This window comes from Telmatherina bonti (assembly GCF_933228915.1).
Source record: "Telmatherina bonti genome assembly, chromosome: 3".
Lineage (NCBI taxonomy): Eukaryota > Metazoa > Chordata > Actinopteri > Atheriniformes > Telmatherinidae > Telmatherina > Telmatherina bonti.
Genome location: NC_136621.1, coordinates 36,252,083 through 36,271,535, shown reverse-complemented (window position 1 = coordinate 36,271,535; position 19,453 = coordinate 36,252,083). Strand labels below are relative to the sequence as shown.

General features: G+C 39.0%; 1 protein-coding gene across 1 annotated transcript; it reads right to left on the bottom strand.

The window, feature by feature from the left end:
* Positions 1 to 12,934: 12,934 nt before the first annotated feature.
* On the bottom strand, positions 12,935 to 17,041 carry LOC306754252 (ATP-sensitive inward rectifier potassium channel 12-like; the record flags this gene model as incomplete). Its single annotated transcript, XM_079238190.1, has 2 exons — positions 12,935 to 14,576; positions 16,950 to 17,041. The coding sequence occupies 2 exons, from the start codon at positions 17,039 to 17,041 to the stop codon at positions 12,935 to 12,937; spliced, it is 1,734 nt and encodes a 577-aa protein (XP_079094316.1).
* Between the last annotated feature and the right edge of the window lie 2,412 nt (positions 17,042 to 19,453).

The following is a 19,453-nucleotide window of genomic DNA, read 5'->3' as shown; positions in this document are numbered from 1 at the left end:
GTTTTCTGATTTTACCTCTTGATTTTTGCATCATCAGGACTTTTAATTTGTGATGATGCTGCGACATGCCATCCGTGGGGCTGAATATTAAATTTAAAAAAAAAGAAAAAAAGAAAAAGGTTGCTATCTGACCTCTGTCATTCCCTTTTTGCCCATTTTCACCCAGTGAATTAGTGCAGCTGCACCACACTTAAATGGGTGCCCCTCTTTTTTCTCCAGGAGTGTATGCAAGCGGCCATGAATCCTCTCTTTGTGCTCCGTCTGCAGAGTTTCCCCCCTCTATAGTTTCTTGCCTTCTTCATCTTTTCTGTTTGGGAATGAGGGGCTTCGGTTGTGATGGTGGCAGCACTGGTGAGGTGGTGGCCGTGGTAGCGATGGTGGTGGTGGCGGGGAAGAGAGAGAGAGGGAGAGAGAGGGAGAGAGGGAGGGGGGGTAACTTGTTGGACCGCATTCTTGTGCAGCTGCGGAGGCTGGTGCAGGGTGGGGGGGGGGTGGAGGGCAGGGCAGGATCATCTTTGCATTGCAGGGCATCATGAATGCTCTATTGTTCAGAGGTTTGCTGCATCCACGTCTCTCTCTCTCTCTCTCTCTCTCTCTCTCTCTCTCTCTCGGCCACAACTTCAGCTGGGAGCAATGGATGAAAAGTGAACAACAGAATGATATAAAAAACAAACAAACAAACAAATAGAATCTATTTGCTACAGTGATGAAAAGTAGAAACAGACGCCTGGACAACGTTGAGAAAATGGGACGTTTGTGTGTCAGGTGTTGGAGGATGTGGTGTTGCGATGATGAAGATGGGGATGATGGTCAACGGGACAATGATGGCATTCATGACGCATCTTTATTGCCTTTCGGTCATACATGCCAGCATGCAGTTTAGTCATACGTGTCGACTGTTATCTACACCGAAAGTCTTCCTTTCACTGCAGCAAAGACTAAATCCTGGCCTGTGTTTTTCTTACGCGTGAACACAACCACGCTGCTTGTTTTCTGTCACATTCAGATTTTCTCATGGAAACTTGTGAAACTGTGCCGTTGTACAGATGGGAAAAGTAATAATTCAAAGGTTTTAGACAATCTTTTGCGTTTTCTGCTGGATTGTTTGTGCGGAGATGTGTATGTAAACAAGGCTAGTCTGTAAAAAGACAGAGATCAAGTAAAACAAGCAGCAGACCTGGACCAGGTGGACCCAGGTGACCTCTCAGGTCAAGCATCTTTTTTTTTTTCCTCTGAGCTTCTTCAGTCAGAACAAAGGAAATTAGCAAAGAGTTTTTTCTGCTTATGAGAAACTGCAGACAGCTTTATTTAAGCTCCAAACACATGCATCTTTTATTTTTTCCCTTTTCCTTCTGGATTCTGGAGTTTAGATCATGGTAAAATATCAGGGAGGAAAAAGTGGGGAAGTGGCTTCAGGTTTAAATAACGGAGGTCTAGAACCAAAACGACCATTTTGGAGCCTCAGCTGTCTAAACTAAAAGCACTCTTATTTGTTCTGCTTCATTTGGCCTCTAAAGGAACCACGTTTACATATTGTATTATGATTTATCATATTTCAATCCCTTTATATCTGGAAAATGTCTTCTTTTGCTTGTTTTTCAGGCAAGCCTGAAAGTTTTCTCCTTTTGTGTTGTGTGCCATTTTCATTTATTCTTTAGCAGTCATATACCTATTTATACACATTACTAATCTTGCAGCGTTGCTTTCACTATGAAAAGGCAGCTCTGGAAGAGCTGCAGTAAAGAAATAAAATCATGTCAATCAATAGGAAAATTTAAACAAATGATAAAAAATGATATAATTAAAAGTTATGAGGCAAATAGGGTTATTTTTCTAAAGCAATGTATGTTGAATTCTATGATTTATTGTGTGTATTACGACTGTATGCTGTTTAAGTTTCATTGTAATGGAATTTAATGTGTATTACTATTTCTTTTCATGCTGTGAAAGTTTTACGGTGTCTTTGATAAGAGGTTTTGATAAGTGCCCAACTTCTTCCAAAACCCATTATCGAACTTAAGAAGCTTGTTTTGTTTGTTGTTTGTTGTAACCAACATTTGTTCTTTTTAAAAGTCTTTTTTTTAGTTCAAAATAAATTCTTGTTGCCTTTACTATGACTCCAAAAGTACTTAAGTTGACGTGGCAGCTGCAGATATATACTTCATTATGTGAATGCAATATGAAAGCAGAAGCACAAATGGGCTCAAGCTTAAAGGGTTAAAAAGAAACAAAAAACAAGTATTTACTAGTTCTGATAATTATCTATGTTTCTCATGCTGGTTTCTTCTTGTGGTTCTTTTGTAACTTGTGCTTTTATTATCACTGCAAGTAAAAAGCAAGATATATGATGCACATCATTACTAATAATAATAATAATTTCACATCGTAACTACTTTACCTTCTGTGCAAAGTTCAAGAAAATTGGAAAACTAAACACTTATCACCTGTTTCTGCTGTGAAATGACATAAAACTGCAAATAAAGCAACATTTATATGAAAAACAACACCAGACTGAATGTGTCTATATCCAGAAAAAGCTTTTAACAGGCGATAAGCACCCAAACACTGATTTTATATGAGAATTTATTTACAAGAACGGGGTAGAAATAGAAGCGGTGAAAGTAGCTGTGGCTTTCCAATCATGAGTTCTTCTCAGAACATTTAATTAGTCCGTGTGAACGAAGGAGAAAGAGGCAGAGGGCCTGAGGGTTTGAGGAAAAGATGGCTACATGAAAGAGTCTGTTGTTGTCCGAGCAGACGGGGAGATGAAAGGCAGCAGGACAGGAAGATAGATGGGATATTTGGGAGAGAAGAGAGAGAAACGTCATTTTCACTACTTTTCCGCTTCTTAAAACTCCAATTAATCTTTTTTCTTTTTTAATCGACTGGACTGAACGTGAGCAAGTGAATTTTCTGTCAAACTGCTTAAAGCTACAAGTGAAAAATAATTGATTTAATCACATTTGAATTAAAGTACAAAATAAAGGGATGTTTGGCCACAGAATGGGGACAACTTGAGATTAAAAGACATGCAGCGTTTGATGGGGTGGATGTGAAAGAGTCAGTATAAATATGTGATTTTGTTTTTATATTCTATTCTAAAGTCATTTAGCAGCAGCTTTTATCCAAAGCGACTTACATATGAGTGAGAACAACAAGCACAAAATCAAATAGTAGTGTTTAGTGGGCAATAAGGACACATTTAAACAGTGTTTAAAAGTGAAAATGCAAAGAAATGCTGAATGTTCATCAGTAAAACAGCCGCTTGTTGTAGATCAAACATTCTCAGAAGCAATTATAAACCACTGTAAAATGTAAACAAGACAGACAAAGAGCTGGACAGACAGCTGGACAGAGGGAATGAGTGAGGTCTTTTGCCCTTTCGGTGTCTACCGCAGAGGACGTTTAGTTCAGCTTCAACTGAAACCACTTTACGTCCCTTCATCACCCAAAACAAGGACGAATGATGAGTCACAGTATTTATTATGTAGCAGAAATGTGCCTTTTGCCTGTACAACAAACCTGTAAGTGCACGATCATGATCACAAATATATCACAAGGGACATTTTTGGATGAAATTTTAACCCATGTGGTCAGAAAGTTGCCATGGCAACTGCAGGAGACATCACTGCATCACTTTAGTGAGATAACGTATGATAAATTAATATTTTGATGTAATTATTGCTGGATATGTTGTACGATAATCAGTTGATCTGATGTAAGTCATTTTAGCGTGTGTATTTATGGACCGGTCTCAGTTTGTGCACGTATGTGTGTGTGTTTGTGTGTGCACGTGGGTTTGTGATTACACTAAATAGGGAGTTCCCATGCGAGCAGATGCTGCATGAGAGTGAAAATAATCAACTGAAGCTTCACGGTGATATCAGTTTAGAGGGAATTTTAAATGGTTTCGAGTAAAATTGCTCTGACTTTTACAGTTTTGCTTCTGATGTTCTACAGTAACTTTTTAATGCACCAAACCTTCTAGTTTTCATGGTGAGATTTGCTTAAATCTCCTAAATAACCTGATGTTTCATTCCCGAAAATGTGGCAGAAATGGATTCTTACAGGATGTTAACATATTTTTTTAGACGTGAAGAGTTAAAAAAAATCCCAAATCCCATCTGTCAAAACATTTTAGTTCTAATATGGAAACAAAACAAAACATTCTTAGGCTTTCTTTTCAAATATTCCTGATAAGGAAATTCATATGAATTGGCACCTATATAGCTCAATAAAGCTTCATTTGTTAATTTCAGAACATTTTCTTTTGTCCAGGTTTGATGGGTATCTTAAAATGTTGACGTGCAATTTTTCCCTTGGTTTTATCTGTCCTGATAAACAATGAAAACAAGAAAATCCAACAAAAAAAAACAACTCTCAGCTTCATAAAAACAACAAAATTCATGTATAACAGGGTTTAATTTTACCTGTAACTGATTTGATATTTTGGAAAACTCCTTGCCTTACTGGGAATTACATAGAAAGAAGTTTGCTGCTTTCATATCTGCCTGCTAAGTAATGTAGCATCTGTTAGCATAAAGACAGGAAACATGAAATTCACAGGTAACAAACAATGATAACAATACCTCCAAACATCACAAATTCACAACATTATTGAATGTTTTAAGTTAAATTATTAGCTGACAATTGATCAAGGAAAAAAAAAAAAAAGGAAAGTTCTGATTTCAAACAGAACAGCTGTGACATACAGGATGTGTAAAAATATACAGCAGACCCAGACAGAAGCGTCCAGGGGATGTTTGCCCCGTGGTGTTTCCCAGCTGGGCTCAGCAGGTTTTGGCTGCAGTGCTGGGCTGCGTTGAGCTGCACACAATGCTCCTCTGTTCCCCCCAGCGAACTGCTTCACAGCTCCACAACAGACAACAGCTTATTATGGAATCAAAGATCCCCCAGCCTCATCTCCAAGTGCCTAAATACTGTCCCCTGCTGAGCACACACAGCCTGTCACCAGCCTCGGTCACTCAGCCTGAGGCCGCAAGCAGCCACCGAGGCCAGAGAGGCCACGCACATATACGCGGTGTCACACACATGAAAGCCCACAAGCACACTCACACACTTAACCTAAATAAGAAGGAACACACTCCACCTTATGAGGAAAGATGCTAGTCAGCCATTAGTACCCTTAACAGAGGTCTCAGGGGGTCACCCAGCTGCTCCCCTCACCAACACTGATGACAGGGGAATGTGATGAAATGGACATAAGCAGCAGCAGAGAAGAGTCGCAGAGGAAGATGAGATGACAGCAGGGAGAGACGTCTGCTCCAAGATGTCCTGTTAGACAGGACATCGACCGTTTTATCTTGTGAAAAGGACAAAAAAAAAAAGGGGGGAAATCAAATTAACAAAGGTAGTGGCTGCATGGTAAACATGTTCCTGTGTGCATTACAAGATCATTTAGGTGTGACTGAATGCTTCATACAGCCTGTGTGTAAGTTCATGTGACCACACTGGAGCTACTGGGAGCTCAGCCAAGGTGATGCTTGATTTACACACAGTGAATCAACAGGTTTGTGCATAAAGAGTGCGGTACATTTAAGTAAAATACCAGGCTCAAACTACTGATTTTTAACACCATATGAAAGAATGTAAGATACATGAACGCCTGTGTGAAATCTACAACGTGTGTTTATTTTCATCTGTTCAGAAGGGAAAATATTACATTAAAAGCACAAGAAAGGTTCCATTTTTCAACACACATTTGTTTTAGGATTGTATTTTATTAAGTCCTCTGAAAGTTTTGTGTAATCGTCGTCAAACCCATCAAATGGACTGGCTGCATCGTCTGTGGTGTCACTGCCCAGCCACACGGTGGAGCCTGTACAACACTGCTGCAGTGATATGGGCTTTAGTACAAGCCTGCAGGTATGTCTTGTCAGTTTAGTCTTTCATTAAGGTATTTGGAAGATTAAACACATGTAGTATATCACTTTATGTTATATTTCTCTTTTGTCCTTTTTCCTCCAGAGACTGCTTACCTTTTATTTGTGGAGCCTCACTGTCTTGACTTCTGAACCCTCTCAGACAGAAATTACTGTTTTAAGCCCATTAATAAGTGTTTGTGACACATCAGGTAAAACTCTTTTAAAAGAGGTAAGAAAGGCTAACACTGCTAACATTGCCATTTATCTTCTCTGTTCAGCCTTTTGCAAAGAGCGCAAACATTAGGAAACTATTTTTTTTTTTAAAAATTTGGAACCTGTTCACGTTATTTGACACGTTTTATTGTTAGAACATAAAAAATGTGAGCCAGAAATATTGGAACAAAGTCTATTTTATTGAGACTGTTATAATCAAGCAGAAAAATTTCAGTGTATATTTTTTTTTGTCAATTTTAATTGTTTCACTCTGATTTATATATGTAAACATGGTGTTGGTGGTGGTGCATCAGGTGATGCCTTGTCTTGTGAGCAACAGGCATCACATGATGCACATGTAACCAGAAACGGTTGATCCTTGAGTTATAATTCCACAAATCCTGGATAAATGTTAATTTACCTAAAGAGATCTTTTACATCACTGAAGTTCAGTTTGAGATATAAGCCCTTGCTTCACTGTAACAAATTTCTGTAAATTTATGGTGGATTTAGAACAGTATCTTCCTGGGTTTTTTTTTTTTTTGTTTGTTTGTTTTTATAAAAATTGTAAAACACTTAAATATTCATCCTTACATGTAAATTTACAGATAATGGTAACAAATTGCAATTGACCAGTATATAACAGTATTTTATATTGAGCGGTTGTGATAGGCACCATGTTTCTTCAAAAGTCTTGTATCCATCACAATCTTACTGATAACTGTGGGATTGAAATTACCACACCACCCACTGTTATTATATGGTAATATACTGTATTTCAAAATACAGTATTTTACTGTTAAAACAAATTACAGTAGGTGCACTGTAAAATAACTGTAAAATACTGGCAGCAGGGACGCAGTGAAATTCTTTACAGTGTTCCTGATTTATTCTTCTGGGAATAAATCCAATAAATTCCTTAAATCGCCATCCTATTACTTCATATACATTTTGCTCAAATGTTTATTCTTATTATAAAAACTGCATGTGTTTGTTAGCATTGACAGGACGATCGCAGCGCACTGATGGTTGTGGAGAGATATTTCGGTGTTGCCTGTCATGAATGGAGTGGAGACGTGGACCCAAATGCAGGAGATGGGAAGCCAGGATGCAGAAAGTAGACATGATTTAATTCCATTATTGCAAGCAAGGTCAAAACTAACTAAATGAACCAGCAACTGACAATGCAAACCAAGGGGTGTAAATACACAGAAGAAGAAACTAGACACAGGTGAAACTAATCAGAAAATCAAACCAGGTGAACTAATGAACAGGAACCTAGACATGAGAGAACTAAACAAGGAAAACTACAAACCAATACAGGAAACCAGAACCAAGGAGAAACACAAAACATCTCATGACAGTCGCCATCACAATGCATGTTGTTCGTTCTCATTTAAACTGGAGCGAGTAGATCCCAGTTGTGGTTTTCATTCTCCTTTGTAGCGTTCAGCTTTCAGAAAAGGAAATTAAATGGAGACTTTTTCCAAAGATCACACTGTGTCGCCGCAATTTATTCACCAACGCAACACAGAAGCTGACAAGTTAGACACACATGAGATGGTGCAAGAGTGTGTTGCTTTTAAATGGAACTAAAAGTAGAATCCTTATAATTAAAATTATGTAGGATATATACACCAGTGGGATAATGTAGCTGCTGGCATGAAGACATTGTCCCCTCTGGGTGCAACATCAGCGTTGTCATCCTGTCCAAGCGTCACCCGTGGATAGTCCAGTTACACCCAGTGTGAAGTCACATTTAACATTTCTCTGATCTACTGCACAGTTTCCTCATTTAAAGACAAACATGCTTTATATTCAGCTTTTTCCACTGCAAAATTTATAAGTTATATGTTACAAAAATATGTCATGTTTTGACTATAAAACTGTCATATTATAACTTGATAAGGTCCGAATTTTCTGTTTTTTTTTTTTAATTAGTTGGAGAGCTTTACGCCTCCGTAGATAACTAAACTCTGGGAAGATTTGGCTTGTTAGTAGGAAGAGTAATTGCATCAGAAAGTGTCCTCAGTTGTATTCACACTTACATTTCTCTGTCTATAAATACCACAAGTAAACTTGATCCAAAACCTGACCTTGATTTCCAACATAAAGCTGTTCAATGAGAAAGAAAGAAAGAATCTGAGGAAATCTAACAAGAATCCTCCTGAAGTTATAAACTAACTAATACACTCATATGAAGATTAATTTGGCCTTTTAAAGTAGGACAGACATTTTATTATCAGTTTGCGTTGGTCTTTTTATTAATAATTTAGAAGTTTCATCAATTAATTGGCTACTATTTACTCAAAAAAAGAAAAAAAAAAAGAAAAGGCAGAAGCAGTGGCGGGGTTACCCGGTGCAGGTAACCCCTTCCTGACTTAGGTTCCTTCTTTTTATAAGTTGTCTGGGGTGGGGGTAAATGTGTAAAGCACTTTGTGCTTATTTTTTAATATGTGAAAATTGCTTTATAAATAAAAATGGATTTGATGTGAAAGTTTTAGTTATGTTACTTGCTAAGAAAAGTCACATGTATGATATCCTTCCAACTACCAGTAGTTCAATTTGTCCTCTGTGGAGGACCTTTGTAAACCTAAATATTTTCATCTCCCTGAATGCTACTGAACTAACACCTTTTGGTCTTTAAAGAGGACATTTAGTGCTTTTAAATGGTACCTCATTTGTGTGTGTGTGTGTGTGTGGGGGGGGGGGGGGGGGGGGCTTTGTGAACTTTCTTTCTCTCTTCAAGAAAAATGGCCTCCATTGCAACAAGCATGTTTTATGGCAAGAGCAAAAGTGCATAATACTTTTCTTTGTGCTGATTTTTACTTGAAATATTGTAGTTATATTTTCATTTAATATCTTATAAACACATTAAATCGTTTCTTAAATAAATATAACTATATTTTACCACAATATTTAAAAGTTTAAGTAATGTCCTCCGTAGTGGACATTTGTAGTCACACAGTTTCTTTCCTGGTAGTCAGGAAAATATAACGTAATACTCTGCTCAGTACACAGGAAATCATTTTGGTTTAGAGCTTCTGTTGTGGGGATGTGCAGTCTTGTCAAGTGTTGTCCTGGTTTCCTGTTGCATTTTGTAGTTTTCCTCCCTTGTGGATTTGGTTTAGCTTCTCCTTCCTGCCCATCACTTCAACTGGTTTCATTCAGTTCATTAAATCCCACCTGTGTGTTGTTGTGTCCGCATTACTGCTTGGTTTCAGTTCACGCTTGTCAGTTCATTGTTGTTGTTTAGTTGTCCTCTGTGTTGTCTTCCATGTAGTCATGTGGGTTTTCTTTGTTTTTCCTGCTGGTCTTTTGTGTATTAAACATCCCTTCCTGCATCCCGCCTGCACCCTGTTTCCTCTTCCCTGCATTTGGGTTCACACCTCCACCACTCTGTGACAGAAATTCTGCAGGCTGATAAAAGATATTACATATGTATTATGCTTTATCAATAATTATATTTACAATAGAGTGTAGTTGTTTTTTGTTTTGTTGTTTTTTTGCTGTGTTACAAGCTGGCTGCTGTTAAATTAGGGCTGTAGTACTGACGGTACTGCATAATGGAAAAAGTCTGATTTCCTCTCTTTAGCTTCTTTAGTTTCTTGTTGCTCCATTTTTTAAAATTAATTATGACTTTTGTTTTTATTGTTGGCTCATCCAGGATTAAAAAAAAACTTCAGGTATTCAGTATTTAACCAAAGAAAAGCCTGACTGCAGTGACACAGAACAAGTAACTGTGAAGGTAGAAATTTCAGGCGAGCTGCTTGTGTGTACTGAAGTAAAGTACTGCTATAGAGAAAAGTCACAGAAAGTTCGGGCTTTTCTCTTTCTCCTTTTCTCTATAGCTGTGTTGTAAAACGATATTTGTAAAATTTTAACAACTACAATCGTGATTTGCAGGTGTTTCTACTGAAGGGTGTTTTGTAAATAACCCACGGTTCTCATAAAATCTCGACTGGTAGATGAAATTTTACGACAACTGCGGCTTCTGTAAGTTAGGCACGTATTGTTATTTTTGGCTTTTCTACTTAATCTGCAGTATTTGCCACAATTTTTGAACCCTTTTTCCTCTTTCCCTATCCTCATTCATTGTTAAAATCTGCTTTTCACTGTTGTTAGCTCCATAAGGCGCCATCTGTACCGAAAATGAACTGGTCACATGACCCCCTACGTCACATCTGTGTTTCCATCACACTTTTGTAATGTACTTTTTATATAAAAACAATATGCTTGAACACTCATTTGTGCACGCCCACAAAGCGCTCATCTTCCCATCTGCTTCCTACTAAATGTTGCTGATGACTCTGTAGGTATGTTTGATAACGGTTAGTATTGTAATTGTTATTTTATTAATTCATTTACTTTTTAAACTTTTACTTTTCTTTTTTTTTTTGTCTGTTTTTGAATATTGTCACTATCCTACTTATGTCTTGTTGTATTTTTTCAGTACTTTATATTGTTTTGCAAATACTGTAACTTTAGCAGCTTAGACACTCCTTTCTTTTCTCTCTCTCTTTTTCCTCCTTTCATTTCCTCTTTTTTCCTCTTCCCCTGCCAGGTCCAGCTCGGCCATATCAAGACTGACGATGATTGCAAAATGAAAAAAGGAAAAAAAATAAATAAATAAAATAATTATCCTAATAATAAAAATATTCAGATTATCAAGGGCAGCTACATACATGAGCAAATCTGTCTGGCAAAAATATGGCACGCAGATTGCTGTTCTGTATGCTGAGATGCTGGACAGGACAGGTTAAAAAAAAAACAAACAAACAAAAAAAACAACAACAATATGCTTAATGAGAGAGTAAAAACCTTCTTTGCAATATTTGAGAGGTTTTTCAAGATGTAGGTGTTTCCATCAGTTGTTTTTTATTGTGATATCTAGATTTTGTGCAATTGGAAGCACAGCTTATGCTTGTTTGGCAGGAACACATGGTTGCAGGACAAAATGTTAATAAGAACCTAATATGTTTTCTGGAATATTTCTAGCAATGGAATACAGAATTGTAAATAATAACATGCAAATTATTTACCACAAGAAGTGATCTGAGTCCTGCTGCGTTACTTTATTGTCTCACTCTACTTTATCTGTGTGTGGATGAATATTAAAAATACAATATGTGAAGTTATAGTATAATTTTATTTTTAGTTAGTAGTAGAGCTAGAAATAGCCTTTATGTAATCCAAAGATCAATTATATCATCATTTGAAAAAATTCTTTATTTATTTATTGTTAGGCAAGAAAGACATTTTTTATTTTGTAAAATGTACCATTTTCATTTATTTAATTTTCTGACTGGTTTCCTGGAGTTTTACATTAAAAGCCTGGTTACCTGCTTGGGGGTCCACTGGGACTGTAAATCTCACAGTCACATCGGCTCTGCGGTCCAGAAGCATTTGTTCAAATAAGACTAACACCTAAGCAAAAGCACATTTTGCATAGAGAGACTTGCAGCAAATAATTTGTGCCTTTGTCACAACCCACCTGGATTACTGTAACGCTCTCTTTGCTGGAATTAATCAGATTCCCATTTCCCACCTGCAGCTGGTCCAGACTGCTGCTGTTCGGCTGTTAACTGGAGCACACAGACATGGGCACATTTCCACGGTTTTTCTTCTCCTTCCTATGACTCCCTGTGTCATATAGAAGTGATTTAAAACTTCTTCTCTTAGCTTACAAACAGTAAAATGATCTTGCTCAACCCTGCTTGCCTGAGTTGCTTTCGCCCTACATCCTTTCTTACGCAAAGCCAGCCAACGAAGAAGTTTTGCTTCTTTATTGCAATTTAATATTATTTCAACTAGGAAGCAAGAAAATACTCCCCGCTCTTTCAGATAACAAAAAATCTCCGCTGAAGCTGGTTCGTCTGCATATTTTGTATTTACTTTGTAAAACGTAAAAAAACACAGTTCTCATGTGTTTTTCTGAATAATGGTAAGATATGCTAATTTCTTAAAAGTAACAAAGTTGTCATGTTGATGTTTATCAGGTCTTTTGTTATTTTGTCTCACCTTTTATTCAAGCTTCTTTGTTTAATTTTATATGTGTAGCGAACACAAAGTACAGCTAATGTAGTGATAAATATAGAAAGATGAAAATGAGCATTGATCAACAGGCCGTGTGGAAAAAAGGCAACAGAGACGCAACACAGAAAATTCAAGTTGTCAACAGTATAACTGTTGTTTAATATGTGTTTTGTTCATTCAAAACAACAGACATTTGCAAAGTTTTTATATCTATTGATAAAAGTGAGACTAAAGTGCTTGTTCTTCATCTGCACGGGTCTTACTTGTGCTTTGTCAACATTTACGTACATGCCATGATGCAGCTTGAAAAACCCCCAAAAAAAGCTTAAAAGAAACAGAATTCGGGCAGGAAGTGCTTACACGTGAGAAAACATCAGAGTCCTTTGCACCATGCTTTCTTTACAAAAACCGAATATCTTCAGTTAAGGTTTACCTGTATATGATGTGAAATCAATGTAGAATTAAAACAAAAGCATATATTTACAATTTTAAAAAAAGAATGGAAGTCAACAATGAAAATTAATCGTAGATCACAAACAGGTCAAACTAACAAGAGAGAAAATAAGTTTTCAAGACATGCTTTTTTTTTTTTTTTTCTTAAAGAAGAGCAGTGAAGTTGTACACTTGCTGATTTTACAGCTGAAAGTGTGTGTTAACTGAAACCAAAGGAAGAAACAAAAACAAGGAAATAATAAAGGGAGGGTGTTCGTCTCTTATGGAACATACACGCTTTAAGTTCAATACTTTGGTTGGGTGCACACAAATAAGGAAACAAACGAAAGGGCAGCCGTGACCACTGATCAAACTCCGGACTCTCTGCTGACGTATAAAGGTAGGGTGGGCTGTAGTCTGTCAAGGCTGATCTGATTCTCTGTGTCCAGAACACACAGCATCTCAACTGTCTGCTCCTTCGCGAATGTCCCCTTGAAATCTAAATGAATGTCGTCTCTCATCTTGACCTCCCGTTCACTTCTTACATTCAGGCCTTCCATCTCCTCCTTGCTGTTCTCGTCGCCGGCATCATCTCCGCAGCAGAGGGCGACCTCATTCTCGTAGCAGAAAGCGCTGGGAGAGTGAGAGCCGTGAAGGTTTCGGGCTGCTCTTGGAATGAACAGCGACGGAGATCGAGAGTAACTTGAACTTGAGGAGGAAGATTGCCCACTGCGACTTTTCATCTGGTTCAGTTCCCTGGCACTGCAGTAAGGTGTTGATGGCACTTCGTAGGTCTTATGGAAGCGGGAATAGTCTACATGGTAGCGGTCGCCCTTCTCAAAAACTACAGGCTCAAAGCGGTGGCCCCAAAGGATCTCTCTGGCCAAGTAGGAGCTACGAGCCTGCGTGGTCATAGCTGTGGCTTCCACCATTCCCTCCAGGATGACCACAATCTCAAAGTCTTCTTTCTGCAGGTCACTGCGACTCAGATTATACAGAGGACTGTTCTTGTTGATTTCATGGACGACCACCAGTGGCGACACCAGAAACAGCCGATCCAGCCCGTCATCATAACCGACATCAATATCTGTTTGCTCTAAAGGGAGATACTCTCCCTCCACTGTTACATGAGGCCTGATTAGCTGTGCACGCACATGGGCCTCAACGATGTGGCTCTTACGCATGTTCCCCAGGCGCCACATGAGGCACAGCTTCCCATCTCGCAGCGCGATGACAGCATGATGCGAGAACAGCAAGGTCTGCGCCCTCTTTTTGGGGCGCACCATCTTTGCCATGATGGTGCCGATCATGAAAGAGTCGATAATGCAGCCCATGATAGACTGCACCACCACAGTCACAACAGCGATTGGACACTCCTCGGTGACACAGCGGAAACCATATCCGATGGTGGTCTGGGTCTCGATGGAGAACAGGAAAGCCCCAATGAAGCCCTGGATGTGGAGAATACACGGTCGCCACTCGTCTTTTCCTCCCTCTGTGGTAGTCTGAGGCTCCCCGTCCTTCACAGGTACATGAAGGTCAAAGTCTCCATGAGCGAGGGCCACTCCCCAGAAGACCAGTCCAAACAGCAGCCAAGACAGAAGGAAGGTAGTAGTGAAGATAAGCAGCAGGTAGCGCCAGCGTATGTCCACACAGGTGGTGAAAATATCAGCCAGGTATCGTCGCGGTTTGTCTTCCATGTTATTGAAAACCACGTTGCATTGACCATTTTTCTTCACAAAGCGACTGCGCAGGTGGCTGTTGCCCAAATCCAGGTCCAGGCGACATGAGGGTGAGGCACGGCAACTGGTGTGGACAATTGGCTCGTTTTTCACCCTCAAAGAAAGTGTGCCTTGCCCTTCGTCACTTCCTGCACACTCTCCTCCACCTCCTTCCTCACCTCGCATGCAGCTCCCTGACAGTGTCTGCTGAGTCAGAGGACTGTGGCCATTGTGGAGGCCCAGGCTGGAGATCTTCAGGGCATCTTCATCGGTGGAAACGATGCTGTATCTGGAGGGGCAAAGAAGAAAAAAAAAAGAATTAAAAATGGGCAAACACAACAAAATCAAATAGGAAAAGTAACCAAAGCATGATTCTTATATAATGATAGTACTGGTTTGTCTTTGTCAGATTTGGTATTGGCTAAGGGATCAATGAAACCCAGTTAAATGACAGAGCTTGTTGTTGGCAAAGATTTGCCAAATGTAATATTCATTAGAAAATGCTCCAACACCGAATGTGAATCCCAATGCAAAAATTAAGTAAATTTTATTCCAAACTTTCAAAGCACCAAAAGATCATTTTCAAAATGACTAAAATCTTCAAATTTTTCCTTAAAAAATCTGATGTAAAACCTCGGCAGCTAAGGAAACAGTGAGCTCATCGCTGTCGCAAACAGCTGCATCTTCAAAGAAGTCAAAGACACTAATTAGCAAAAACTGCCTCAATATTTCTTTTAATTGAGTCCCTTGCACGCGCTTAAACTTGTGAAACAATCTTGGCAGATACAAAGTGCTTAGTTACTGTTGCTAAGCTAAAATTAGACCACAACTGTTGAGGAGCTGAGTTTGGTTGTGAGACAGATGGATACTTTTGTACAAGAATCCTTTTTCTCAGGAGTTTTTTTTAAGAGTGATTAATTTTTCTCTAACTGTTTATAAATTGTTTTCAAGGCTGCAAAAAAACTCTACATAAGTCTCCAATGAAACCAAGTCTGCTGATGTAATGTTATCCAAAATTGATTGTAGTTGCACCATTAAAGGTCCCATATTACACTTTTTTTTTTTTAACAATTTCATTTGAATGTCAGAAATCCAACAACATTGTTTTCAAAGTGTCTCAGCAGAAATTCAGCCTTGGTTGTTAATTTGAGCCATGCCAAAAGTTGCTCCAGTGAGTGCTACTGAGAATGATCTGTATCAGAACAATTTAAATATTCATGAGCAATGCCTGTCCACGCCCACTCCGCACCACTCGCTGTGAGAGAATGTGGCTTTTGAAGGCCCCCATTTGGTGATTTTAGAGGGCAGGCTCAGCTAGCTGTGGGGTAGGTCAATAGCAGTATTCACCACTGGTGGGAGTGGTTATTTCCCTTTGTGAAGTCCCAAATGGAAAGATTTCAGACCAGCTTGTTTTAGCACACATTTGCAAAGAAGTGGAGGAAATGAAAGAGGAGACAGGATTTCTCATTTCTGGGCCTCAACACAGAATATGCAGACACATATGATTGTTAGAAAACCTTCAGACAGTGAATTTTGCATAACATGGGACCTTCAGAGATCAGCTCTGCAGTCAGACAATGCAGTAAAGTCATTGTGAGTTTCTCAGCTGTATTTAACACGTCATTCAAGTCAGTTAGCGTTTTACTGAATTTGTATCACACTGATTCATGACAAAGTCGTTTCTAGGCACTATTAACAATACTATTTAGTCCACTTATAATCAATTCAATACCACTGTGATCCAATTATAACATAATCAAACTAAACTGATAATGTACTCTACATTAATCCAGTTTATAATGGCTCATATAAGCTAAGTTCTAAAAAATAATTGCCTATTGAAAGAAACCACCAAATTGTATCGATCAGCTCTGATTCAGTACTTGGTCCTGAGTATGCACAATGCTATGAGGAGTCACTAAGCAGTAAAACCAAGATGCCATTTGTGCAGTGTTGAAAAAACAATTTAAAGCATACTATTTTGGAGGGACGATTGTTAATGAGTAGCAACTCAAATGGTAATATGGCTTCAGAAGTTTTTCCCAACCTGAGTCCCTGACAATCTCTTTTTTTCCCTTGTCTTCTCCTGGGAAAGCAGGCAGATTGATGGTCTGGTTGCAAATTTGCTTTGCCAAAAGAAGCTTTATAAGCTATATATAATGATCCACTAGATAATCTAAATTCTTTTTTTTATTTGTTTGTTTATTATGAATAAGTGTTTGTATTACAGAGTTTGCATAGTACCCTAGCATTAATTTTAACCAGAGTTCAACTCTGGTCCTAAAGAGCTCATTTCCTGCAGGTTGTAGACATTTCCCTGTTTGCACTCACCTGGCCCAAATTAATGGCTCATTAACCAGCTTTTGCTGAAAGTGAAAACACGATCTTGAGGAGATCTATTTAATTTCAACTGATTGTATTGAAGCAGAGAAACAACTAAAATCTATAAGCGGTAGCCCTTAAAGACCAGAGTTAAACAGCACTAAAAAAGTATCAAAAATCTTTCAGTGATTTCCTCACTATTTAAAAAGTCTTTAACACTTTTGCATCCTTTTATCGATGTTTGGACCTCAAGCTTAAAGTTTGTGGTACATGTATTTCACAAAGCATTAAAAGGAACTAAAGACGTTTGTGTAGAAGTTGTGGTTCCTGTTCTCCTTACCTGTTGACCCTCACCGCTCCCATGGCACCGGCGATCATCAGGCTGTGTCTGCGAGGGCAGTAATGTAGGTTGGGGCGAGCAGTTCCAACCATTAACGTACTGTTGCTGGACAGGGAAGCAGTATGAGCTCAGGTCTGTCTTGCATTTGGGATCAGCACTGCCTTTTCAACGTACATTTTCTGTGGATGGAGAGGACAAAGAGCATACTTGTAAATTTTGACAAATTGGAAATGGGAATGGGAAGGAAAGCAAATACAACAATATGTACTTATAATAAGGCTAATGCTGGTAGCTCTACCACATTGACCAAGGGTGCCCAGCTCTGGTCCCTGAGGGCCAAATCCTGCAGGTTTTCCATATATCCCTGTCCCAACACACCAGACTCAAACTTATCAGTCATTGTGCAGAATGGTTGTTGGATCCATTTAATGGAAGTCAGGTGTGTTGGAACCATAGACTGTACATAAAATGATGGATGGAGCCTCCATGACATTACCCCTGGGTTTCTGAAGAGCTGAATTGAAGCTCATTGGGTGATTCCTACCATCACCATCTTGGCAGGGGACGGGCATGCATGTCGTCTCGCCCGGAAAATACAAAAATGGGCAAAGAGGTGGAACTGAGAGAGGGTCTGTGAGCGTGTGGGTGGCTGATGGACATCTAGTGAACTCTGAGCTGCCTGTAGCTAAGAGCTAACTTAGCTAACCCGTCACTAATGGGAGCTAACCAGCTAATGGAGGTAAGCAGGCTAAAGTTAAGTCACGCTGTTAAGCGGCTAAAAACCGCAGTTGTTCTACATTCCTCTCACTTGAAGCGGGACATCAGGTACCTGTCAATCAAAAGGACACACCCCTAAATATGCCAAACTTTGAGATTAAATTACTTTTAAACAGGGGAGTTAAAAAAAAAAAAAAAAAAAAGACTCCCACAGTTGTCAAGAAGATAAACCTGACCTACTGAACCGAAAATGGTTTTTTGTACCAGGCTGTAAACATGTTTATATCTGCTGTGAAGTTGGTCTTTTTAACATGGTAGTCTATGGGTATTTGCTCTGTTTTAGAGCCCCTAGTGGATGAGGGGGGAGCTGCAATTTTTGGCACTTCCGCATAGGTTTTCCTTTTAACCCCAGCAGGTTGTCTCTTGGTTGGAACAGGAAAAAAAATGGAAAACCTGCAGGACAGCAAACCTCGAGGACCAATTTTGGACATTCCTGACTTAGACACTAACAACAACAAACAAAGAAAAACGGAAATAACTGTTCCCAATTATTGTTCCCACCAAACGGGGGGTCATGTATTTGGAGGCTTTGTTTTGTCTGTTAGCAACATAACTTAAAAAGTTATAAACGGATTTTAATTGCATTTTCCAAAAATCTCAGACATGGAACAAACAAGAATTATCTTAGTTGTTGAGGATGAACCGGATCACTGCCTGCATGCAGGATTATTTTTGGAGGATTCCTTGATATGTGGAGATAGAGATGCTTTTTCAGTTAGAGCTTCCAACTAAAAAATACTGCCCACAATCACAATCATTTCATTTTATTTTTTATGTCAGTTCCTTAACCACTTAGTCTACTTGAGGGGAAGCTGGAGCTAATCCCACCAATCATTGAGCGAGAGGCAGGCCCCAGCAGGTGTATCACTGAAAGTCAGCGGACCACCTCCAGACATTAACAACAGCAGCATTTTATTTATTCTATTCTATTCTATTCTATTCTATTCTATTCTATTCTAGAGTCATTTGGTAAATGCTTTTATCCAAAGCAACCTAAAGTGATGTGTGAAGTGATCAATTATCTGTATAAATTAACCAAACGTATATCTTGTGGGTGGGAGGAAGGCATAGTACCCTGAGAGAACTCATGCTTACATGACGAGAACATGCAAACTCCACACAGAAAGGCCACACTTTAATCCTTCCCTCAGCTGAGGCTCGAACCAGTGACCTTCGTGCTGTGGGCTGTGAAGTTGGACCAAGCAAAGCCTCTTACATCCCCCACGAGAAGCGAGAACTTTATTTCTTGCTCTCAACCTCCCCGAGAAGAAAATGACGTCACTTTTTTCTCGCAGACATGATTGAAAGATGGTTCTCAACACAGAATTTCTTGGCAAAACTTTTTGCTTGTGGAGCTCTGTGAAGTTTTGTGTGATTGGTCAGACATTTGAGGTGGGCGTAGTTAACACGGACAAGCATGAAGCAGAAAGTTGTCGCTTCTGCATTTTTTCAGATGCAGGTAAAACATTGTTTTGATTAAACAGCTGATCAAGGTAAGAAAGTGTGAACATGTTTTACAACATGTGGTATTTAAACAGATGGACACAGCCGTGTACAAAACTGCAATGGATGAAGTTTTTCTTGTTAAAGAGGAAATAATGGGGTTCATTGCACATTAAAGCAGACATCGCCACGCGCAGCCTGTTTTTAATCCACACACACAAAAAGCAAATCAGAGTAGTTGTCAGTCTGATCTGACCTAAAAAAGCTTCTCCATTCTGTCTCCT